General features: G+C 34.8%; 1 protein-coding gene across 2 annotated transcripts in view; it reads left to right on the top strand.

The window, feature by feature from the left end:
- Window positions 1–9,138: 9,138 nt before the first annotated feature.
- ZNF644 (zinc finger protein 644) overlaps window positions 9,139–25,744 on the top strand; it is a gene marked incomplete at both ends in the record, with an annotated part of 78,439 nt that continues 61,833 nt past the window's right edge. For both annotated transcript variants that reach the window (XM_079728460.1, XM_079728459.1), the window contains one exon: window positions 9,139–9,182. In XM_079728460.1, coding sequence (XP_079584586.1) covers window positions 9,139–9,182 — 44 coding nt within the window. The remainder of the gene's footprint in view (window positions 9,183–25,744) is intronic.

Raw genomic sequence — 25,744 nt, 5'->3', positions numbered from 1 at the left:
ATGACTTGTTTTACTTGTTTCATGGGATGTGTCTGATGAGATTTTGGAAGCATTGTTCATGTACTGAGTTACCAAATATAGGGTAACTGTAGTGCCAGTTGTCTGAGTTGTAGGTGTTAATAGATGATTACTTTGTATCTTTACTCTTTTAGTTATAAATGACAGGTTTTTTTTGTGTTTATTATTATCATTCTAACCTTCTTAATCTGAGATTTGACTTCATTTTTTCCCTGCTTATTCTTTGCATATTGTGATATTTTAAATAGATTTATTGAAGTACCTTTGACATATAATAAATCACATATCCTTTATCCTCAAAGGTTTCCTTGTGCCCCTTTGTAATCCTTTCCTATTTATTGCTCCTCCCCTAATGCCCAGACAATGACTGATCTGCTTTCTGTCATTTATGGAGTAGTTTGAGTTTTCTAGAATTTTATGTAAATGAAGCTATGCAGTGTGAAATCTTTTTGTCTGCATTTTTTTTCACTCAGCATGATTATTTTCAGATTCATCTGTGTTGCATGTGTCATTAGTTAAATTCTACTTATTCCATTTTACAGATATAATTTAAGGATTAGTGTGTTGCTGGACATTTTTTCCCTCAGCCTTTGGCTATTACAAATGAAGATGATTATTTGTATGTAAGCCTTTGTGTGAACGTTTCTTTGGGTGAATACCTAGGAGTAGGTGTATGTTTGACATTTTAAGAAGTGGTGAAACTGGGACTTCCTTGGCGGTCCAGTGGTTAAGACTTCTCCTTCCAATGCAGGGGGTGTGGTTTCGATCCCTGGTCAGGGAGCTAAGATCCCACATGCCTCGTGGCCAAAAAACCAAAACATAAAACAGAAGCAATATTGTAACAAATTCAATAAAGACTTAAAAAAAAAACCCTAAAAACAAAAAAAAGACACGTTGAAACTGTTTTTACAAAGTGATTGTACCATTTTATCTTCCTGTATGTGTGAGTTAGAGTTTCAGTTCCTTCACATGTTCACCAACACTTGGTATGGTCAGCCTTACTAACTTTAGCCATTCTTGTAGTTGTGTAGTGATAACTTGTTGTGGATTTAATTTGCATTTCCCTATTGACAGATGATACTGAGCATGTTTTCATGTACTTACTTGTCATTCATGTATCTTTGGTGAAGTGCTGCTTCAAATCTTCTGCCCATTTTATAATTGGGTTGTTTGTTTTATTGTAATTGAAGTTTTAAAAAAAGATTTATTGGGATATAATTGACATGCAGTGAAATACACATATTTAAAGTGTACAGTATGATAAGTTTTGAGATACATATATATACACTCAGGAAGTCATCATCACAAAACAGGGTAATGAATATATTTATCACCCCAAAAGTTTCCTCTTGCCACTTTGTAATTCTTCCCTCTTCAGCTACATTCCCCTTTTGGGTCTGTCAAAAGCATTTAATCTAGGGTTGCTATAGTTAGTGCTGCCTGACTTAAGAGGTTTTATACTCTTTCTAAAGGGAACAGGCATTTCTGACTTTGTGTGAGACTAGGGCAATAATCCCTCTCATCCTTTTTAGTGACTCTTTCCTTCACCTTGGGTAGTTTCCACATAGGCTTGTTCTAATCGTTATGCAGCTGAATACTTAAGGGTGTTTTAGCTCTATGCAGTTGTCCTCTCCAGTATTCTGCCCTGCAGTCTCTAGCTGTCATGGCTTTGTTGGACTTCCAGCTGAGTCTCCTCAGTTCAGGGAGACCATCATATTCTACCTGGGTAGCTCTTCCCTGGGGGGCTGTATTTTCTTCAGGTGGTAAGTTGGGAATGTTGGAAGGCTCACCGCGTTTGTTTCTCTTCTTTTAGGGTTCACCATCAGTGACTGCCTAATACCTGAAAACTTTCATTTCATATATATTTTTTGGTTTCTTAGGCTTTACAGGTGGAGGGCAACCTCAATCCTTGCTATTCCATCTTGGCCCTTGTATGTATTTTTTTCTTGATATTTCTTTGTTTTTTTAAGTTATAAAATACACAACATTGAATTTACAATCTTAACCATTTTTAATTGTACAGTTCAGTAGTGTTAAGAACATTTGTACTGTGCAGCCAGATCTCTAGAACTTTTTATTTTGTGAAACTGAAACTCTACCATTAAACACTAATTTTATCCCCCCCTTTCCCCTCCTTAACCCTTGGCACCTACCTTTCTACCTTTTTTTCTGTTATCTTGACTATGTTAGATAATTCATACAAGTGGAATCATACAATATTTGTTATTTTGTAATTGGCTTATTTCACTTAGCATAATGTCCTCAAGTTCATCCATGATGTAGCATGTAACAGGATTTTCTTCGTTTTTAAAGACTACATAATCCATTGTATGTATATACTGAATTTCCTTTATCCATTTATCTGTTGTTGAACATTCAGTTTGTTTCCACCTCTTGAATAATGCTACAAGGAATATGGGTATGTAAATAATCTCTTTGAGATCCTACTTTGAATTATTTTGATATATACCCAGAACTAAGATTACTGGATCATATGCTAATTCTGTTTTAAATTTTTTGAGGAACTGCCATACTGTTTTCTGTAATTGTTACACCATTTTACATTCCCACCTACACTGCCCAAGAGTTCCAATTCTCTGTATCCTTTCCAAAGCTTATTATTTTCTTTTCTTTCAGTAGTGGCCATTCTACTGAGATGTGAAACGATATCTCATTGTGGTTTTGATTTGTATTTTTCTTATGATTAGCAGTGTTGAACATCTCTTTATATACTCTTTGAACATTTGTATATTTTTTTGATATTTGTCCATTCAGATCTTTTGCCCATTTTTTAATCAGGTTGTTTTGGGGTTTTTTTTGTTGTTGAGTTGTAAATGCTACTTACATATTTTGGATATTTAACCCCTTATCAGATATATGATTTGTAAAAATTTTCTCCCATTCTGTAGATTACCTGTTCACTCTATCTATTGATTCCTTTGAAGAAGAGGAGTTTTTAAGTTTGTGGTAGTCCACTTTGTCTATTTTTGCTTTTGTTGTCTTTGCTTTTGGTGTCATATCCCAAACTCAATCTCATGAAGCTTTTTGCCTTTTTTTCAGGGTTTTAGCTCTCATGTTTATGTCTTTGATCTATTTTGAGTTAATTTTTTAATGTTGTATTAGGTAAAGATCCAACTTCATTCTTTTGCATGTTTTGATCCAGTTTTCCCAGCACTATTATAAATGGGATTGTTTTCATAATTTTGTTTTTCATATTGTTCATTGTTAATATGTAGAAGCCCAACTGATATTTGTGTATTGGTTTTGTATCCTGCAGTTTTGCTGAAACCATTTATTAGTTTTAACATTTTTAAAAGAAGTTTTAACATTTTTTAAAGAATCTTTAGGACTTTCTATGTATAAGAGCATGTCATCAGCAAACAGGTAATTTTACTTCTACTTTTCCAATTTGTGTGCTTTTTATTTTGTCTTCCTGTCTAATTGCTCTGGTTTGTACTTCCAGTATTGTGTTGAGTAGAAGTAGCAATTGTGGGCATCTTTACTTTCTTTTTGCTCTTAGAGAGAAAACTTTCAGTCTTTTACTGTAGGGTATGATGTTAACTGTGGGCTTTTCTCATGTGGCTTTTACTATGTTGAAGTGGTTTCTTTCTATTTCTAGTTTATTGCATGTTCCTATCATAAAATGGTATTGAGTTTTGTCAAATGCTTTTTCTGCATCAATTGAGGTGGTCACGTGGTTTCTATCCTTCCTTCTGTTAATATGATGTATTCCATCAATTGATTTTTATTTGTTGAACCATCCTTGCATTCCAGGAATAAATCCAGTTTGATCATGGTGAGTATCATTCTTTTGATGTGCTAATGAATTCAGTTTGCTGGTATTTTGTTGAGGATATTTGCTGATATTCATCAGGGATATTTGTCTGTAGTTTTCTTTTCTTGTTGTGTCTTTGGCTTTGGTATCAGGGTAATGCTGACCTCATTACCCTGAATGAGAATGAGTTTGTGCATGTTCTTTTATCTTCAGTTCTTTAGAAGAGTTTGAGGAGAATTCTTCTTTAAATGTTTGGTAGAATTATCCAGTGGAGTCATCTGGTTCTTCTTTTTTTCACTGAGAGGGTTTTGATTACTGCTTCAATCTCCTTACCTAGTTACAGGTCCAATCAGATATTTTAGTGCTTCATGATTCAGTCATCATTGTCATGTGTTTCTAGGAATTTATCTGTTTCCTCTAGGTTGTCCAATTTGTTGGCAGCTAATTGTTCATAGTAATGTTTTATAATCCTTTTGGCATTTGTTATAATGTCCCCTCTTTCATTTGTAATTTTATTTGAATCTTCTCTCTTATTTTCTTAGTCTAGCTAAGAATTTGTCAATTTTGTTGATCTTTTAAAAAACAAACTCTTGGTTTTGTTGATTTTTTCCCCCCTATTTCTGTTCTTTATTTTATCTCTGCTTTATTCTTTATTATTTCCTTCCTTTTGCTAACTTTTGGTTTAGCTTGTTCTTATTTAAGTATAAAGTTAAGTTGATGATTTAAGATCTTCTTTTTTTAACGTAAGCATATAAACTTCCCTCTTAGTACTGCTGTCACTGAATCCCCTTAGTTTTGGTATGTTGTGTTTTCATATTTATTTGTCTCCTAATATTGTCTAAATGCCCTTGAGATTTCTTCTTTGACCCATTGGTTGTTTAAGAGTTAGTTTAGTTCTTGTATTTGTGGATCTTCCTGTTTTCCTTTTGCTTTTGATTTCTAGTTTCATTTCATTGTGGTGAGAGAAGATAGTTTGCATGATTTCAGTCTTAAATTTGGTAAGACTTGTTTTGTGGCCTACCTTATACATATTTTTGATGGGTTATTTTTACTTCAGGGTTTAATTCTGAAGCCTTTTCTAATTTGTCAGTGTTTAATTTTCCAAAATATGTTCATGCCTTTTCAATATACTTAAAATACTTGAAAAATGAAGACATTACTTTTTATTTATTTTTTAAAATAAATTTATTTGTTTATTTATTTATTTTTGGCTGTGTTGGGTCTTTGTTGCTGTGCATGGGCTTTCTCTAGTTGCATTGAGCAGGGGCTACTCTTCATTGCAGTGCACAGACTTCTCATTGCAGTGACTTCTCTTGTTGTGGAGCATGGGCTCTAGGTGTGTGGGCTTCAGTAGTTGTGGCACATGGGCTTAGTTAATCTGCAGCATGTGGGATCTTCCCAGACCAGGGCTCGAACCTGCGTCCCCTGCACTGGCAGGCGGATTCTTAACCACTGTGCCACCAGGGAAGTCCCAATATTACTTTTTAGAAATTTTAGATTTATAGGAAATTTGAAAAGAATAGTACAAAGACTTCTCACACTGTCCTTCTTCCCCCATGCACACTTTGTTTTCTCTATTATTAACAACTTACTTTAGTCTGGTACAATTGTTACAGTTAATAAACCGACATTGTTACATTGTTATTAACTAAAGAACATAGTTTATTCAGATTTCCTTAGTTTTTACCTGATCTTCTTTTTCTCTTCCAGGATCCCATCCAGGATACTGCATTACATTTAGTTGTCATTTCTCTTTAGGCTCTTTAAGGCTTTGTTTTTGATGACCTTGACAGATTGAGGAGTATTGGTTAGGCATATCGTAGGATTTTCCTCTACTGGAATTTGTCTGATGTTTTTCTCATGATTAGACTGGGATTATGGGTTTTGGGGAGGATATATTTGAGATTTTAGTTTGCAGTTTTCTCTTAAAATATACCTTTTGAGGTAAAACCAGCTATATCAGTTACTTTAAGTGTTTTCTCTTTTCTGTATCCCCCTTCCAGTATTCACCTAAAGAATATCCTAATTATATTATACTTTTAAGGTATGAATTTAAAAGGAACTTTCTATCCAACTTCCTTATAAAATCCACCTTTTAAAAAAATATAGTGTTTAAAATGGCCTGGTTTGTCTCTTTGGGGAACAGATACAATTAAAAGTGGGGTTTCCCCCCAGACTTTGAAATATAACTGTGAGCAGAACAAGATAAAAAAATTAAACAGCTAAAGTCAAAGTTAGTTATTGTATGTAGTATTTGTGTATGCTTTGTTTTATTTATTGTGATAAATGTACATATAATGAAATTTAACATTTTAAACATTTTGAAGTATATAGCTCAGCGGCATTAAGTACATTCACTTTGTTGTGCAGACATGTATATCCTTTTGTATTAGTCGGCTAGGGCTGCTATAATAAAAAACCACAGACGAGGTGGCTTAAACAACAGAAATTTATTGTCTCACAGGTCTGGATGCTAGAAGTCCAAGATTTGAGAGTTAGGTTTGGTTTCCACTGATTCCTGTCTCCTTGCAGATGGCTGTTTTCTCACGGCCTTTCCTCTGAGCCTGCATCCCTGGTGTCTCTGTCTCTTCTTATAAGGATACCAGTCATATTGGATTAGGGCCCTACCCTTATGACCCTATTTAACCTTAATTTAATTTAACCTTAATTTAATTTAACCTATTTAACCTTTAACCTTAATTACCTCCTTACAGGCCCTATCTCCAAATAGGAGATATCTACTACTACTACTAAGTTAGAGCTTCAACATTGGAATTTTATGGGGACATAGTTCAGTCCATAACATCTTTTATGTAGTGCTTCTAATTTATCTCCCAGAGAACCTGCCATCATCATCAATATATTAGTTTCCTAGGCTGCTCTCACAAATTATCAAAAACTAGGTTGCTTAAAATAATAGAAACTTAATTCTATCACAGTTCTGGAAGCCAGAAGTCTGAAGTCAGTATCACTGGGCAGGAATCAAGGTGTCAGCAGTGATGATCTCTCTCCAGACTCTATAGGAGAATCTGTTCCTCGCCTTGTCTCAATTCTGGTAGCTGCTGGCATTCCTGGCCTTGGCTGCAGTCTTCAAGGCCAGTGTTTTCAAATCTCTTTCTGCTCTGTCTTTACCTTCGCTGTGTATAGTCTGCATGTCTCCTTCTTTATAAGGATACATGTGATTGTATTTAGGGCCCATCCAAATGATCCAGGATAATCTCTCCATCTCAAAATCTTTCACTTAATCACATCTGTAAAGACACTTTTTTTTCTTTTGCCATATAAAGTAAAATTTACAGGTTCGAGGGAGTAGGATGTGGATATCTTTTGTAGGACCATTTTTTAGCCTATCATACTGAGCAACTCATAGTAGACTTCCGATGTTCCCACTTTGATTTATACTTTGTAATAGGTCTCAGTATCTAGTTCTGGGTGGGTAAAGGCTGGTGGCAGTGGGTGGCAGAATATTCTCATCTCTTCTAGACATTATGCAAAAAATTCTAGGCCTGTGTTCTCAGTGGGTGGTCCCAGAAGTGTCAGCATCAGCATCACTTTAGGAACTTAGAAATACAAATGATCAGGCTGCAGTCTTAGACCTGCCAAATCAGGAACTCTGAGGGTAGGGCCTAGCCATCTCTGCATAACAAGCCCTCTGGGTCATTCCAATGCACCCTGAAGTTTGAGAACCACTTTTCTAGATTATTGACATTATTAGTATTAAAACCATATTCCCTATCCTCTCCAAAGTTTTTCTGCTTAATGCTAATACTTAAATTAGGATTTATTGTCCACAAACTTTGTTTTCTGTAGAGATACAAACATTTAGTACCAAATCTTAGTAGTGATAATCAGTGAAATTAATTCATTTACTCAATAAAAGGTTGCACTGGGCTAATTTTTGTCAGTTGTATTTTACTTAGATGTAGTCATTTTATAAAGTAATGTTACTGGGATCCAGAAGTGATATGAATTTTTTCTCTAGTCCTTGAAAATGTGGATAAACTCATTAGCCTGAATTTTACTTTATCTTCTGTATCCCTGTGTACATTTGGGGATACAATACAAAATTTCTAATCTTTCATTCTGCCTACATTGTTACGCTTTTATTATGTGCTATCCAATGAAAGTGCTGAAGTGAGATAAATGAATTCTTTTCCTCAGTGTGTCCACATTGTAGCTCAGAAAACACACAGGTAAACAGAATTGATATAGAGCTATCACTAGTTGCTATAACAATTGAGAAACACAGCTTTACATAGTTGAAGAAGTTAAAGAAGGATCTGCCAGGGTGACTGAGCTAAATATCAAAAAACTAGTAGAAAGGTGTTAGCAAGGTTAAGGAGAGATAGTAGGTATAGTTCACCATGTGAAAAGGCAGGAAAGCTGAGAGTGCATATGGGCTCTTCTGGGAGTTGAAGGGGTTTAGTATAGTAGAAACGTGCAGTGAAGGGGAAAGTAAAGATTGGGGATAAATAGATGAGGCTTAGGTCATTGATGAGTACTTTTGAAGGCCTTGAGGCATAGATGTGATGTCTTCAGGGTAGCCATTGCAAAATGATTACTTACATAGTTTTGGGAAGGATGAATTTGAGAGGATAGTGAGTCTAGAAATAGAACAGTTACAGTAATCTAGGTGAGAATAGTAGTAGATATGGTGGTGCCATTTTTTGAGAATAAAAATTCAGAAGAGTAACGAGCTGGTTTTAGGAATGGGGGAAAGGTGATGTGTAGAGTTCAGGGTAAGATATATTGAGTTTCATCATTTGTGAAGTGTGATAAAATTAGGGGTGGGTAGATTTTTGACAAGTAAATTTTCAGTGGAGTGTTGGGGTGGAGGTCACCTTATACTAGATTGAAGGCTAAATTGAGGAGGCAGGAGAGTATCAATATACACTATTCTCTAGAATAATCTTCACTGGCATTTAGTAAGTAATCAGTGTTAGCCATTATTATGGCTATTAACATACACTTTTATGCCATCTCACGTTTTTTTTTCTTCAATTCTTGGTGTATTTTTTGGTATGTATGTAATAATATTAGATAAACATTGATATAGATAGAAGTGTGTATTTTATTAACAAGTAATAATTTTAATTATGCTATTGCCATACTATTAATATTAATGAAAACAAGAGAACTAAAAAGTTTGTTTCTCATTTGAATAGATGATTGTTCCTCAAAAAATGGTACTTAGCAATAGTTTCCTGAAGGTTACTGTAATAATTCAATTTATAGTTTTTAATTTAAAAAGATTAGTGTATCATAGATGTATTTATTCATACCTGAAGGAAAAAAACTAAATGATTGCCTTTACATGTATTCTTTCAGGTTTGATTTAATTTCGAATGAGATTGTTCTTGCAACGAGATGTTAATAAGACAAAATCAAGGTAAGTAGAAGACAACTTTGTTAAATATTACATATCAAAGTAGGAATAATACAAAAAATTTCTGTTTAAAAAGCGTGCCTCCAAATCCAAAATCAATGAGTTTTTAAATTAAATTTTGAAATACAAAGAACCAACTTTTTGATGCTCTTGGTCCAGTTGATTTGATGGAAGTGAAAATATAGCTGTCAAATTGTGAAACTAAAGTATGCAGTTTCCAGTGACTATTAAACACGTTCAGAAATCAAGTTGATGTTTGGTTTAGCCACTGGGAAACCAGTTCAGTAAGAGATTTGCTAGGTTGCTTCAGTGTTCCCTTCTTAGTGGGTTATAGTACTTGAGTAGTCTTTGCTTTTGTGAATTTTACTTTCTTATTTCCATGAACAAAGAAAGCACTTCTACAGTTGTTTAAATTTGCCAAATTATGACTTCTTTATGTTAATATAATGTTCAGAATTATAAATGATTGTTTTACTATTTTTTGTATCTCTACTGAATGACTTTTCTAACTTAGCATTCTGATTTATTTTCATTTTTTAAGACTGTTGACTTCAGAAAATTGAATTGTGATCATGTACTTTTGGTCTGATATGTGACAGATTGCTTTTTTAATAATATAAGTTTTTGAAATGTTAAAAAGGTGCATTTACTATCTGTTGGTAAGTGAACATGGCTTCAGGATATAACCAGATTAAAAAAGAATACTTTGATTACATTGCAGTTAACTTGGGTCTTTCTAAATCTAACTAGATGTTTCAGCTGTCAAGAACTTGCTGATCTCAATGGTTAAAAAAAAAAAAAAAGCCTAGGATGAGAAGTGCTGTAGTTGAATAATGTTCAGTTAAATAGTGTATTCTCAATTAGTGGTTTAGGCATAATCTGAAGGAAAGTTTCCATGTTATTGGTATTATGTAGTAATAATAGTAGTGGTAGTGTGGAGAATACTTATTGTATTAAGTGCTTCTCACGCCTTATTAATCTTTATGGTACCTCCTATAAGGCAGGTACTGCTGTCTAGAAAATTTTTATTTTTTGGTTAATAGTGAGCTATTTCTTTTTCTTTAGAAACTTTATTTTCACAGCATTATAAGGAACACTTGCCTATATATCTTTCTGAAGGGGAGAAGAAGGTAGATTTTTGTACTTAAAGTCTTCTAGTGATTTTTGTTTGCTAATTGAATATGGTGTCTATTAGAATGTTTGTTCTGATTTCTTACAAGTTAGATATTGCTCATGGGGTGACACTGGTTTAACTTATTCTGATTTTATTCCAGCACAATTATGTATCACTTTTCTTTTTTGGTTAAGGTATAATTTACATTTTTATTAAGTTATGTATGGTAAAATGTGCAAAATTTAAAGTATAGAGCTGAATGAGTTTTTATTTATATGTTCAAATGTATAACCACCATGTAATTTAAGATGTAGAACACTGTCATTGTCCCAGAAAGTTCCTCGTGCTCTTTCCTTTCCAATCCAATAGCCTTTCCCCCAAGGTAAGCATCTTTCTGAATTCTGTCAGCATAGCTTAGTTTTACCTGTTCTTGAACTTTATGTACATAGAGTTATATAATATGTACTCTTTTGTATCTGGCTTTTTTCATTCAACATAATATTTCTGAGTTTCCTCCATGTTGTTATGAGTACCAATAGTTTATTATTTTTTATTGGTGAGTAATATTCCATTGTATGAACACAATAAAAATTTTTATGTATTTTCTCTATAATTTTGCTTATTGTATTCTCCATGTCTCTGACCTCACTTGCCAACTTTCTACACTGCTTTCCTTCATCTAGTTGTCTCCTTCATTGTCCCCCATCACCTGCACAATAAAATGTAAACTCATAACATGGTATATAATGATCTCACTGCAGCTATTCCAGAATGCCTAGAATTATCTGAATAAACCAAATATGATGTTCATAGTGTTAGTTTTAGTTCTGTGTATATGTTGTCACTCTTTCCGACCCCCTTGCCTCCCCAACTGCTAATATATTTTCTCCTGGTTGTCAGCTAATCTCCTGAAATAGTCCATGTCAAGCATCATCTTGTCCTTTGAGCCAGACCTGGCCATACTGCAGTAGTCTGTTTTCCTTACTAGACTGTGAGCTCTTTGAAGGTAGATACCATCCATGTCTTATTTATCTTAGCAGCACAGTGCCAGAGTACTGTGTATACTTAGTGATTTGTTAAACATAGAACAGCTAACAAAATTCTCTCTCTAACACTAGGGGTTCAGAGTACTGGCTGGAATGGGATGAGAGCATTGGCACTTCAGTTGCTGTTGGACTATAGGAAGGAGCCAATGAAGGCAATCCAAAAGTAGCATTATAGGCATTTTGGAAAGAGAAATAAAATATCCTCCTAGTCTTCTTTCAGTCGAGTTGGAATAAAATGGCTAATAATATTCTTAGTCCAGACCTTAAGGAAGATTGAGTGTCGTTGATTTTGATTACTCTTTCCAAATAAAGGCATTAATCCATGCTATGGAAATTGGAGTATTTACTACTAGAAGTATTCTCTTTGTGAGTTCCTACTAGTTACTTCTTTCATTTAAAGATTTTAAAAGATGTGTTAGACTAATACAAGTAGAAGATTAAGAAGACTGGTCACATCTTTAAGAAGTGAAGAAAACTTTTCCTCATTTTCCTGGGGGTAAAAAACTGTTGGAGTGGAGGAAAAAATTGAATCATAGTCTGGAATGGTAACATTTTTGATTCCTATAGCTTAGGAAGCTTGCTATTTGCTGAGAAGTATTTTTAAAGATTATGTTTTATCATTATAGATCTATAATTTATATAAACAATATGCTTTCTTAAGAAATGAAACTTTAAAAAAATTTTAAAGCATTTTGTGCTAGTTTTCTTCTTTGAGGTTTGGAATTGGGCTAGTTGGGTTGGCTATCATAGTCACCTGGGCGGTTTTTATGCCTGAAGCTTTATTGCCTTCTAGCAAGTCCAAAGCAAGGAGAGGTTCTTCCCCACTGGGATCAATTTGTTGCTTTCCCTCTCTGCAGCTTCTACCATAAAGCTTGAATACAGAGTTGGGCATTGACCCCGTCTCAGGCTGTTTCTTCTGTCTCCCTGCAAGGATTTTTCTTAAGACACGGATTCTTATCAAATGTAGAACCTTGGTTATTTCTTTTATCTCATCCTGGATGTAAAGTGTGTTTAGTTCTCTTGTTGATAAAATTTGATTATTGAGAGAAGTTTACCCTTGAGATTGCTTGACTTATGTGTCTCTAAGAGATTTTAGATTAGTTTTTCTTCTCAGAGGCTGACAGGTATACCTCGGTTTCAGACACTTCCTCTTCATTTTGTACTTCAATATTTAACACAGTCAGATGCTGCTAAGCTTTTTTATTTTGCAGAATCCCTGAATCCAGGGATTTAAAGTTCTTTATGAATGTCTTATATTAGCTTAATTTCATTAATTTCCAAATTAACCTTTTCGTGCTTCCATTCTTTAGTAGTACTGTAGATGTGCTTCCCTTTGTTGTACTGTGAAAAAGAAAACTTTTAAATTAATGAAATAGTTTGTTTCTAATTCTAGATAAGATTGCACAATGTACATTCAACTTTTTCCAAATATATTGCCAAGCAACATTTAGTATTTTCTAAGCTTTATCTTTTTATATAAAAGCCACATATGCTTATATGTATAAGCAGACAGTGCAGAAATACTTAAAATAAGAAGTAAAACTCTCCTCTCTCGCTCAGCCTTGTACTCCCCATAAGTTATCCAAAATGGCTGGTATGTATTCTGCCTTTTTTTTTCACTGTTTTCCAATATGTCTTGGACATTTCTTTTCATATATGCATTACATGTAATATAACTGTTTCCTTCTTAATAAATACTTGGGTAAATCTCAGGGGTTTTTTTGCTGCTAGAGCAGTGCTGCAGTAAATATTCTTAACTATATCATTGTGATTGTGTGAGAATGTCTACAGGATAACTTGTAGCAATGGATTACTACAAATGGTCAATGGATGTGTACACTTTAATTTCTGATATATATACTGCAAATGAGATTGTACCACTTAATATTCTGTTAGCAGTTTTTGAGAATATTTGTTTTCCCAGACCCTGCTAAATATTAACCAGTGTTTTAATCTTTGCCAGTCTGATCGTTGAAAAGTGGTATTTATTTGACTGTGCATTTCTTTGTGAGATTCTCAAAGGCTTGAAGTATCACCATCATCATAGCTTAATCCATTGAGAACATATAATTTGCAAAAGATTTTTTTTATTGTTAAATCCATCAATTAACATACCTTCATGTTTTATGTACTACCTTCAGTTACTTAATATTGAATAACCAGATTCTTTGTCTTCTTTGTTCCCTTCATAAAGCTATTTATTTAGGATAAATATTTTCTTATGATGAATTTCTTTATAGTTTGCTACAAACTAATGTTAGCATAGTCTGTAGAAAGAAAATAAAAGCCATTACTAAGTATTAGGTAAATTAAGTCTAGATTAATAGCATGCTGCCAAAATCTGTTGTCTGTTGGAACTCAAGCATTTGAAAACTTTCCTTGTTTGTCATTATTTTTTTGCTGCCTTCAGCAGTAAAAAAAAAAAAAAATGCGGCAAACATCATTCAAATATGTAAACAGTAAACCATAAAACTGTCCTGTCAGACCAAACAATTTTGGAATTGCTGTAGTTTAGTCTTCTATAGTAGGTCTAAACTGTAAATAAAGGTGCTGAATAAAACAAGGCATTCAGTAAGCCTTTATTGAAACCTAACGTCCTAGGCACTATGCTATATGTTAAGTATGCATTGGTAATTAGAATCTCAGTTCTATATAATTAATTATAAGTCATGAACAGAATACTGACTGGTATGTATAGGGGAGTATAGTGGGACTAAGGAGGGAATTTTGAAGGAAGATAATGAGAAAGGCTTTATAGAAGAGGTGATATTTGAATTGTACCCTGAAGGAAAGAATAGAATTTTGATTGTAGGATGACCTTGGGAAAATATGGACAGAGGGGGTATAAACTGAAGCTCTTATTTTAGTTTCCAGAAATTATTTTGTAAAACGGTTTCATTTAACTGGATGTCCATATTGTCAGAGTTACTGATATTTTCTTAAGTGTACTCAAGTTTAAAATTTACTACAGCCTAGGAATTCATTGCTTGAACTACTTCCTTGTTTGGCTTTTTCAAACTTTTTTTTAACCAAGTCTGATTTTGAACCCACCAAGAAATAAATTATACTGTAAAAGGCTCCATACTGATCATTAATTTAAATATTATAATATTACATTTAAGGGTATGAGGTTCATAATAAGAAAAGAAAAAAAACTGGCTTGAGGTCAGGTAGATAGCTGCAAAGATGGAATTAGAACCTGTCTTCTGACCTTTGATCTACTGTTCTTTTGAGATGACCATTAAAGCAGGCATTTGAAACCTTTTAGAGTCTTCTAGCTAGGCTGAGGACTGTGGGCCTGTCACGTGATGGTAAATATTTGTTTAATGTTTTGTTGATTCATTCAGTGTTTTATGAACTGGTTGCTATAGTTAAATTGGTTGTAGCTCATACTTGATACTAGTCACTAGTCTGAGGAGGAAACATGACTAAATATGTAATTACAATCAAATGTGATTAATGTTGTGATAGTCTGTGTCCTGGATTACAAATACCATGTCTGTTTTATTTATTGATATATAAGCACTTAGGACAGTATGTTTATTAAATGATAAAGATTTATTGAATGACTAAATGGAAATATGGAAAGGCCTCCCAGAAGAAGTGACACTTAAACTAAAACTTGGAGGAACTTTTGGTGATTTGTCTAGATAAAAAGTTGGGGAAAGACTGCTGTTAGTAGAGGAAGTGGCACGTGGAAAGGATGAGAGGTAAGAGAAAGGGAAGATTGGTGGAACTGAAAGAAATATGGTATGTCTTGAGTGTAGTGTTCTACATGCAGTGAGGCTGAGAGGAGTGGCTAGTGTCAAGAGATAAGACAGAGTAAGGCTTGAGCTATTTTATTGAGGGTCTTACAAGTCACTTTAAGGAAGTTGGATTAACAGAGTAATGAGACGCCATTCAAGGAGTTTAAGTGTGAGGACGTGATGTGATCAGATCAGGGTTTTAGAAATGTGGAGAATTAAAATGGAGAACAAATTAGTGGAGAAGCTAGATTGGAATCAGGATGACCCGTTTGTAGGGGGACGCTGCTGGCCTGACTTTAGAGTGGTTGTAATGGAAAAGCTGTAGTTGGATTTGAGAGAGATTTAGACAAGAAAATAGATCAGCTTTGGTGATGAATTGTAAAGGAATTGGTGGTAGGAGAGTAAGGAAGGAGTTGAGGATGATATCCATGTTTCTGGCCTGGCAGTAGTGCGATATTCACAGATAGGAACGGTGGAGAAGAAGCAGGATTATAGAGAACAAGAGCTAAATTTTAGCTATATTGAGCTTGAAGTAGCTCAAGACATCTGAGTGGAAATGTCAGGTGGCAGTTAGATGCAAGAGACCTGTAACTTAAAGAGATCTGAGAGTCATCAGCATTAAATCTTCATAATATCTCACCAATTTATTTTTTGTTTTGATATTTCTCTATAAGATATTACAAAGCATCTTTATATATGAGCTATTCAGTTGACCTAAAGATTGTTGAAAATGAGTTGCTCCATATAAATTTATGAGCTGCTGTTTTTATTAGATTCTAGTCTCTGCTTACTCTTAATTAAACAAGATTTAATACTTTGAATGAACAATTAATCATACTATTGATGGCAATAGTTTTACCAAAGATACTTGAATAGGCTAAGGATATATTAAATGTGTTAAATCTTGGATTTCCATTAATAGTGTCTAATACATATTAGCTAAATATGAACTCTGATATTTGATAATTTAGATATTTTCCTGCCTGTGTAACAAAGTTTAGGTTAAAATGGTCATGAAGTCTTTTTTTTTTAAATATTTATTCATTTTCTTTCTTTCTTTCTTTTGGCTGCGTCTGGTCTTAGTTGTGGCACGCAGCAGCTTCGTTGAGGCATGCGGGATCTGTCATTGCAGCGCACATGGGCTCTTCGTTGTGGTGCGCAGGCTTCTCTCTAGTTGTGGTATGTGGGTTTTCTCTCTCTAGTTGTGGTGTGCGGGCTCCAGAGTGCGTGGGCTCTGTAGTTTGTGGCACGCAGGCTCTCTCATTGAGGCACACGAGCTCAGTAGTTGTGGTGTGCGGGCTTAGTTGCCCCGCGGCATGTGGGATCTTAGTTCCCCGACCAGGGATCAAACCTGTGTTCCCTGCATTGGTAGGCGGATTCTTTACCAGTGGACCACCAGGGAAGTCCTGGTCATGAAGTCTTTAGGTTAATTGTGATTCAGCAAATCATTAGGAAAAAAGGTACATGTGACAGTAGGACCTCGCCTACTTCGTTCACCATTGTATACTCACCATCTAGAGCTGTTCTTGGCACAGAGGAACTCAATTAACATTTGCTGAATAATCAGTCAATGTTTACATATAACATTTAATATCTAATCAAATTTTATTTTTAGTCAAATGACAGGCGTGGCAGACAAGTTAGTTCTTCCAACTTAAAAGGTTATTCTTTTACTTGAGTAATATTTCCCCCCTTAAATTACCCTGTAACCATTCATATTTATACTGCCTTCCTTCCATTCCAACAAACATATTTCACTTTCTAATCAGAAATATTTTTTCAATAAATTTATTTATTTTATTTATTTATTTTTGGCTGTGTTGGGTCTTCGTTGCCGTGCATGGGCTTTCTCTAGTTGTGGTGAGCAGGGGCCACTCTTCGTTGCAGTACGTGGACTTCTCACTGCGGTGGCTTCTCTTGTTGTGGAGCACGGGCTCTAGGCCCGCAGGCTTCAGTAGTTGTGGCACCCAGGCTCAGTAGTTGTGGCTCGCGGGTTCTAGAGTGCAGGCTCAGTAACTGTGGCGCATGGGCTTTAGTTGCTCCGCGGCATGTGGGATCTTCCTGGACCAGGGCTCGAACCCGTGTCCCTTGCATTGGCAGGTGGATTCTTAACCACTGCGCCACCAGGGAAGCCTTAATCAGAAATATTTTTAATGACATTATTGAAACATGTCTTCTACTAAAATCACAATCAGTTTGGATACTTTCATTTGTGTATTCTAACATCACCATATTTAAACTGAATTAGTCACCTTTACTCTCAAAACCTGTTCTTGCTAGCGCCCCATTCTCTTGTCATTGAGACCAAAATCCCTCTGAATATTTACATTGCTTACTTTCTGTCTTAAAGATTTGGTCAGTTACTAGGTCTTTTTGCCTTTACCTTGTCAGTGTAATGTGTATCTTTCCTTTCCATTCCCATTGCTGTTTTGTTTATCCTCTCTATTGTATTCATCTGTGAATGATATGTCTTTGCTCACTTCATTTTATTTCTGTAAGATCATTTGATTCAGTTTTTTAGGAAGTTACCCTAATTACATTATTTGCTCAAAAAAAAAAAACATTTAACAACTCCTTAAGGATAAATTTAAATTTTTAGATCTTACATTCAAGAGCTTTCAAATTCATGTTCCAGTCAACTTTAATGTTTCATCTCCTACTATTTTCTTAAATAAACATTTTGCTGTAGCCTAATTGATTAGCATTGTTCTTGGAAAATCCTGACACTTTCACAGTTACTCATATCACCACTCTCATCCTCAGTTCATCTGTACCCTTGAAATTTAACTCATCCAAGAAAGTTCAACTTAAATCTTGGCTCTGTCTTGAGGACATAGTCCCTAGGAAGTTACTTTCTCTGTGTATCTGTGATGATTGTAAACTGAACAACCTATTGATTCAATGACTTAAAAGCATGAGAAGATAATAAATAAGATACTAAATAATAACATCTCCTACAGTACCCTTGGTAGGTGATAGGCTCTTATATTTTTTGACTGACTGATTAATACTTAAACTATGATAACCTTAGATTTATTTCATAAACAAAAGTTTATATAGTGTTTACCTGTCTCCACAGTTGACAAACAAGCAGATTTTTTTAATCTGATTGATTAAAACCAAAACCATGATAAGCCCAGATTTCTTTTATTTAACATTATATAGTGCTTACTATATGCCAGGCATTGTTATAAGTACTTTATAAAATATCAACTCAATCCTTAGTTTTCAGGTAAAGAAACTGGGATACAATGAGCTTAATTGACTTAGCAGTGGAAGGGCTGAGAATTGAATCGGGTAGTCTAGCCTCAGAGTTTGTGCTCTTAAAGGCTTTTTATACTGCCTCTCGTAAGAGCTGTGGAATAATTTTGCTATGAAGAAAAGAAACCATGTATAAAAAGCTATAATCAAATATGTAGTCTTATCTCATTTAGACTCTCACCCATTTCTCCTTCACCCTCAGGAGAAGGTATTATTTTGGAGCAATAATACGGTATTGTTGCCCAACTACTCTCATTGGTAATTTTATTTTTTTTTAATTTTTTTCATTGATAATTAAAAAAAATTAATGTTGATAAACTTTCACACTTAGAAAAGTTACTATATAGTATAAAGGGCTCCTCTGTACTCATACCCAGATTTACCAGTTAACATTTTGCGACATTTGCTTTATTTATGTTTTCCTTATCTGTATCTATACACATATTTATTTGTTGTCATTTTTCTCCTGAACTATTCGAGACTAATTTGCAGACATCATGTCCATTTATCTGTGAATACTTCAGTATCTATTTCTTAAAAATAAGGACTCTGTCAGGAAATGTACCATTGGTGCAGTATTATTGTCCTATCTAATCCATAGCTCATGTTAAAACTTTATCAGTTGTTTCAGTAATGTCCTTTATATCATCTTTTATTTCTCTTTATGATCTTGGCATTTTTGAAGAGGGCAGTTTAATTTTGATGTAATTGTAGTTTCACATACAGTTAAAAGAAATAATACAGAGATCCCTGTACCCTTTACCTAATGGTAACATCTTGCAAAAACCACAATACAATATCATACCCAGGATACTGACTTTGATATAGTCAAGTTATGGAACACTTCCCTCACAAGAACCTGGAGGGATGCCTTTTTATAGCCAACTTGCTTCCCTTTGCCTGGTCCCCTAATCCCTTGCAACTAGTAATCTGTTTGCCATTTTTATAATTTTGTCATTCCAAGAATGTTGTACAAATGGAATCATACAGTATATAATCTTTTGGTATTGGCTTTTTTCAATCGGCACAATTCCCTCAAGATTCATACAAGCTACTGTGTATGTTGATTCGTTCATTCCTTTTTATTCTGAGTAGTATTCCACAGTGTCAGTGTACCACAGTTTATTCACCTATTGAAGGATGTCTGGGTCAATTCCAGTTTGGGGATATTATGAATAAAACTAATATGAACATTTGTGTATAGGTTTGTGTGTAAACATCAGTTTTCATTTCTGTAGAATAAATGCCCAAGAGTGCAATTGCTGGGTTGCATGCTAGTTGCATGTTTAATTTTATCAGAAATAGCCAAATTGTTTTCCAGCAGTGTATAAATGATCCAGTTTCTCCACATCTTTGCCAACATTAGGTGGTAGATGTCACTTTTTTTAGCCATTTTGAAAGGTGTGTAGTGATATCTCAGTGTGCTTTTTTTTTTTTTTTTTTTTTACGGTACGCGGGCCTCTCACTGTTGTGGCCTCTCCCGTTGTGGAGCACAGGCTCCGGATGCACAGGCTCAGCGGCCATGGCTCACGGGTCCAGCCGCTCCGCGGCATGTGGGATCTTCTCAGACCGGGGCATGAACCTGTGTCCCCTGCATCGGCAGGTGGACTCTCAACCACTGCACCACCAGGGAAGCCCTCAGTGTGCTTTTATATACTCTACCCACTAGTCCTTTGTCAGATACGGGGCTTGTAAATGCTTTCTCCTGTTCTGCAGCTTGTGTTATCTTCTTAACACGGTCTTTTGCAGAGTAGAAATTTAAAATTTTGAGAGGCCCATCAATTTCTTCTTTTTGAATTGTGCGTTTGGTATCAAGAACTCTTTACCCTGGATCCCGAAGATGTTTTTTGTTTTGTTTTGTTTTCTAAAAGTTTTATAGACTTGCATTTTACATCCAAGTTCATAGTGATCCATTCTGAATTAATTTTTTACAAGTTGTAAGACTTAATTCAAGGTTTTTGTTTCTTTGCCTATGAGCATCTAATTGCTCTAGCACCATTTTGTTGCAAAAGGCTACCCTTCCTCTGTTGACCTGTTTTTGGATCTTTGTCGAAAATCATTTGGGCATATTGGTGTAGATCTATTTCTGGGTTCTCAGTTCTGTTCCTTTGATCTGTATGTCTATCCAATACCATGCTGTTTTGACTACTGTAGCTGTATAGTAGGCCTTAATTTAGGGTAGAATGATTCATCCCACTTTATTCTTACAGATTGTTTGAGCTATTCTAAGGCCTGTATCTTTTCATATAAAGTTTAAAATAAGCTTACATGTATCTACCACAATCTTTCCTGGGATTTGATAGGATTTGCATTAAACCTATAGATTGATTTGGGAAGAATGAAATTGAAATCTTTACTATATTGAGTCTTCAATCTATCTTCCATTTATTTAGGTTGATTTCTTTCATCAGCATTTGTAATTTCAACATACAGATATTTTACATGTTTTGTTAAGTTTGTACCTGAGTGTTTCATTTTATTTGGATTGATCGTTAGTGGTATTGTGATTTTAATTTCAGATTCTGTATGTTTATTGTTAGTATATAGAAATGCAATTGCTTTTTTTCCTTTGAGGGAAAATTCTCCTAGAATAAATTATTAATTTTAAAGTATAAAATTCAGTGACCTTTTAATGAATTTGCAGTATTGTGCAACCATGACCTCTAACTAGTTCCAAGATACTTTGACACTCCCAAGGAGGAGATCCTGTACCCATTAAGCAGTCACTATTCATTCCTCCCTCCTCCCAGCCCCTGGCAACCATGAATCTGCTTTCTATCTCTGTGATTTTCCCTATTCTATATATTTCATGTAAATAAGATTATACAGTATGTAACCTTTTGTGTCATGTTTATTTCACATAATGTTTTTTAGGCTCATCCACTTTGTAGCAGATGAGTACTTTATTCCTGTTTATGCCTGAGAAACATTCTATTGTATGACTATGCTAATTTCTTTATCCATTCGTCTGGTCTGTGGATGGGCGTTTGGGTTGCTTACACTTTTAGGCTATTATATATAGTGCTGCTGTGCACATTCGTGTACCTTTGTTTGAATATCTGTTTTTAATTCTTTTCTATGTATACGTAGAAGTGGAATTAATGGGTCATGTGATAATTCTGTGTTTTAACTTCTTGAGGAACAGCCACACTTTTCCATGGCGACCGCACCATTTTATATTCCCACGAGGAATGTACAAAGATTCCTATTACTCTGTATCCTTGCTAACACTTATTATTTTTCAATTTTTGGATTATAGGCATCCTAGTGGGTATGAAGTGGTATCTTATGGTGGTTTTGGTTTGCATTTCTTAAATGACTAATGAGGTTGATCATCTTTTCATGTGCTTCTTGGCCATTTATAGATTGTCTTTGGAGAAATGTCTATTTAAGTCCTTTGCCCATTTAAAAAATTGGATTGTTCATCTTTTTGTTGTTGAGTTGTAGGGGTTCTTTTTATATTCTGGAGACTAGACCCTTATCAGAAAAATAATTTGCAAATATTTTCTCCCACTCTGTAGAGTGTCTTTTCATTTCTTAATGTCCTTTGATGCACAAAAGTTTTCAATTTCGATGAAGTCCAATTTATTGTTTTGTTTTTTGTTGCTTTTGTCATATCTAGGAATCCATTGTGAAATCCAAGGTCACGAAGACTTATTCCTATGCTTTCTTCTAAGAGTTTTATAATTTTAGCCCTTATATTTAGGTCTTTGATCTATTTTGAATTAATTTTTGCATATGGTGTGAGGTAGGAGTCCAACTTTATTCCTTTGGATGTGGATATCCAGTTATCCCAGCATCATTTGTTGAAGAGACAAGACTTTTCCCATTCGGTGGTCTTAGTGCCCTTATTGAAAATCAGTTGGCTATTGATGAATGGGTTTATTTCTATACTTTCAATTCTATTCCATTGGTATATCCTTATGTCAGTACCATATTTATTATTGTAGCTATGTAGTAAGATTTGATTTCAGAGATCAAGTCCTCTTTGTTCTTCTTTTTTAAGATTGTTGTACTGGCTATTTGGGATCCCTTGCAAATTCATATGAACTTTAGGATCAGCATTTCTATTTCTGACAAAAACACTGTTGGAATATTGATGAGGATTGCACTGAATCTGTAGATGGCTTTTAGGTGGTAGTATTGCCATCTTAACAATATAAAGTCTTCCAGACCATGAACACAGGATACAGGATGTCTTTTCATTTATTTATGTCTTCTTTTTTTTTTTTTTTTTTTTTTTAATGCGGGCCTCTCACTGTTTTGGCCTCTCCCGTTGCGGAGCACAGGCTCCGGACGCGCAGGCTCAGCGGCCACGGCTCATGGGCCCAGCCGCTCCACGGCATGTGGGATCCTCCCAGACTGGGGCATGAACCTGTGTCCCCTGCATCGGCAGGCAGACTCTCAACCACTGCGCCACCAGGGAAGCCCCTATTTATGTCTTCTTTAATTTCCCTTAACTGTGTTGTTTAGTTTTTTGTGTATTAATTTGCTTCTTTATTTAAATTTTTCTCAAGTATTTTATTCTTTTTGAAGCTATTGTAAATGGAATTTAAAAATTTCATTTTCAGATTTTTCATTGCAGCTGATTTTTCTATATTCATGTTGTATATTGCAATTTTTTCTGAACTTGTTTATTAGCTCTAATAGGTTTTTTGTGTGTGTGTGTATTATTTAGGGTTTTCTTTATATAAGATCATGTAGGCTGCAAGTAGAGATAGTTTATTTCTTTCCAATCTGGATACCTTTTATTCCTTTTTCTTTCATGTTTGCCCTAACTACAGCCTGTTATACAATGTTGAATAGAAGTGGGAAGAACAGACTTCCTTGTCTTGTTCCTGATCTTAGTGGGAAAGTTTTCAGTCTTTCACTATAAAGTGTGATGTTGGCTGTGGGTTTTTCATAGATAGTCTTTATCAGGTTGAGGAACTTCCCTTATCTTCATACTTTATTAAGTGTTTTTGTTATGAAAGGGTGTATAATTTTGTCAGATGCTTTTTCTGCTTTTATTGAGATGCTCTATTGGTTTTTGTTTTTCAGTCTGTTAATGTGGTATGTTACATTGGTTGATTTTCTTATATTAAACTACCATTGAATTCTGGGATAAATCTCAAGTGCTCATGATACATAATCATTTTAGTAGGTTATAGATTTATTTTGCTAGTATTTTGTTTAGGATCTTTGCATCCATATTAATAGGGAATCTTGGTCACTAGTTTTCTTTTCTCATGATGTCTTTGAAATCAGTTTAATGCTGGCCTTATAGAGTTGTTAGAAAGTGTTTCCTCTTCTATTTTTGGTAGAATTTGAGAAGGATTGATTATTAATTCCACTTGAAATGATTGGAAGAGTTCATTAGTGAAACCATCTGGTCTTGGGCTTTTTCTTTTAGGGAGATTTTTGATTACTGAATCGATCTCTTTACTTATTATAGGTCTTTTCAGATTTTTTATTTCTTCTTGAGTTATTTTTGGTAGTTCATGTGTTTCTAGGCATTTGTCCATCTCACCTAGGTTATTAACTTGTTAGTATACAATTGATTGTAGTATACTCTTATACCCCTCTTACTTCCATAAGGTTGGTAGTAGTGTCCCTCTTGCATTTCTAATTTTAGTAACTTGAGTTTTCTTTTTTTTTTCTTGGTCAGTCTAGCTAAAGCTTTTTCAGTTTTATTGATCAAAGAACCAATTTTTGGTTTCACTGATTCTGTTATTTTTCAAATCTCTATTTTGTTTATTTCCACTCTAATCATTATTATTTCTATCATTTTGCTAGTTTGCAGTTTAGTTTTGTTATTGTTGTTCTTTGATGTGTAAAGTTAGGTTATTGATATGACATGTATCTTTTTTAATGTAGGCTTTTATAGTTATAAATTTTCCCCTGAATACTGCTTTTGCTGCATCCCATAAGTTTCAAAACGTTGTGTTTTCATTTTCATTTATCTCAAAGTATTTTCTTATTCCCTCATGAGATCTTCTCTGGTCCATTGCTTGTTTTAGAAGGTGTTTTTTATTTCCACATGTTTGTGAATTTTTTAGGTTTCCCTCTATTACTAATTTCCAGTTTTACTCCATGTAGTCGAAAAAGATACTTTGTATGAGCTCTCTCTTTTTAATACATGGAGACTTATTTTATGGACTAACATATGGTCTGTCTTAGAAAGTGTTCCACGTACACTTGAGAAGATATGTATTCTGCTCTTTTTGAGTGGAATGTTTTGTATATATCTGTCAGGTCTAGCTGACTTATGTTGTTGTTGAAGTCATTTATTTCTTTATTGATCTCTGTTGGATTTTTCTATCCATAATTATGAAACTGGGGTACTGATGTATCCAGCACCTATTATTGTAGAACTGTCTTTTTTCATTTCTGTCAGTTTTTCTTCATATATTTTAGGTCTTGATTGTTAGGCACATATATGTTTATACTTGTTGATTTTCATAATGAATTAACCCTTTCATCAATATATAATGTCCTTCTTTGTTTTTCGTAACAGTTTTTGTTTTGAATTCTATTTTGTCTGATATCTGTATTGCAACTGTGGCTCTTGTTTGGTTGATATTTTCATGGAATATCTTTTTCCATCCTTTTACTTTCCATCCTGTGTATTTCATTAAGTGTGAATCTTGTGAACAGATATAGTTGGATCATGTTTTTCTTTTTTTTTTTCTTTTTTTTTTTTGTTTTGCGGTATGCGGGTCTCTCACTGCTGTGGCCTCTCCCGTTACGGAGCACAGACTCCGGACGCGCAGGCTTAGCGGCCATGGCTCACAGGCCCAGCCGCTCCGCGGCATGTGGGATCTTCCCAGACCGGGGCACGAACCCACGTCCCCTGCATCGGCAGGCGGACTCTCAACCACTGCGCCACCAGGGAAGCCCTGGATCATGTTTTTAAGTCATGCCAGTTGCTACCTTATCATTGGTGAGTTTTGTTTAGAGTACTTACTGATAAGTGAGGACTTGTGCTATTTTGCTGTTTTTTGTATACATATCTTATAACTTTTATTCCTTATTTCCTCTATTACTGCCCTTTTAAAAATTGTAGTTTAAAAAAAAACCATATAACATAAAATTTACCATCTTAACCTTTTTTTTTTTTTTTTTTTTTTTGCGGTACGCGGGCCTCTCACTGTTGTGGCCTCTCCCGTTGCGGAGCACAGGCTCTGGACATGCAGGCTCAGCGGCCATGGCTCACGGGCCCAGCCGCTCCGCAGCATGTGGGATCTTCCCAGATCGGGGCACAAACCCGTGTCCCCTGCATCGGCAGGCAGACTCTCAACCACTGCGCCACCAGGGAAGCCCCCCTTAACCATTTTTAAGTGTACAGTTCAAGAGTGTTAAGTGTATTCACATTGTTATGAAACAAATCCAGAACTTTTTCATCGTGGAAATCTGAAA

The sequence above is a fragment of the Hyperoodon ampullatus genome (genome assembly GCF_949752795.1).
Source record: "Hyperoodon ampullatus genome assembly, chromosome: 2".
Lineage (NCBI taxonomy): Eukaryota > Metazoa > Chordata > Mammalia > Artiodactyla > Ziphiidae > Hyperoodon > Hyperoodon ampullatus.
Note: the sequence above shows the minus strand (reverse complement) of the source record. Positions and strands in the feature narration are given on the sequence as shown.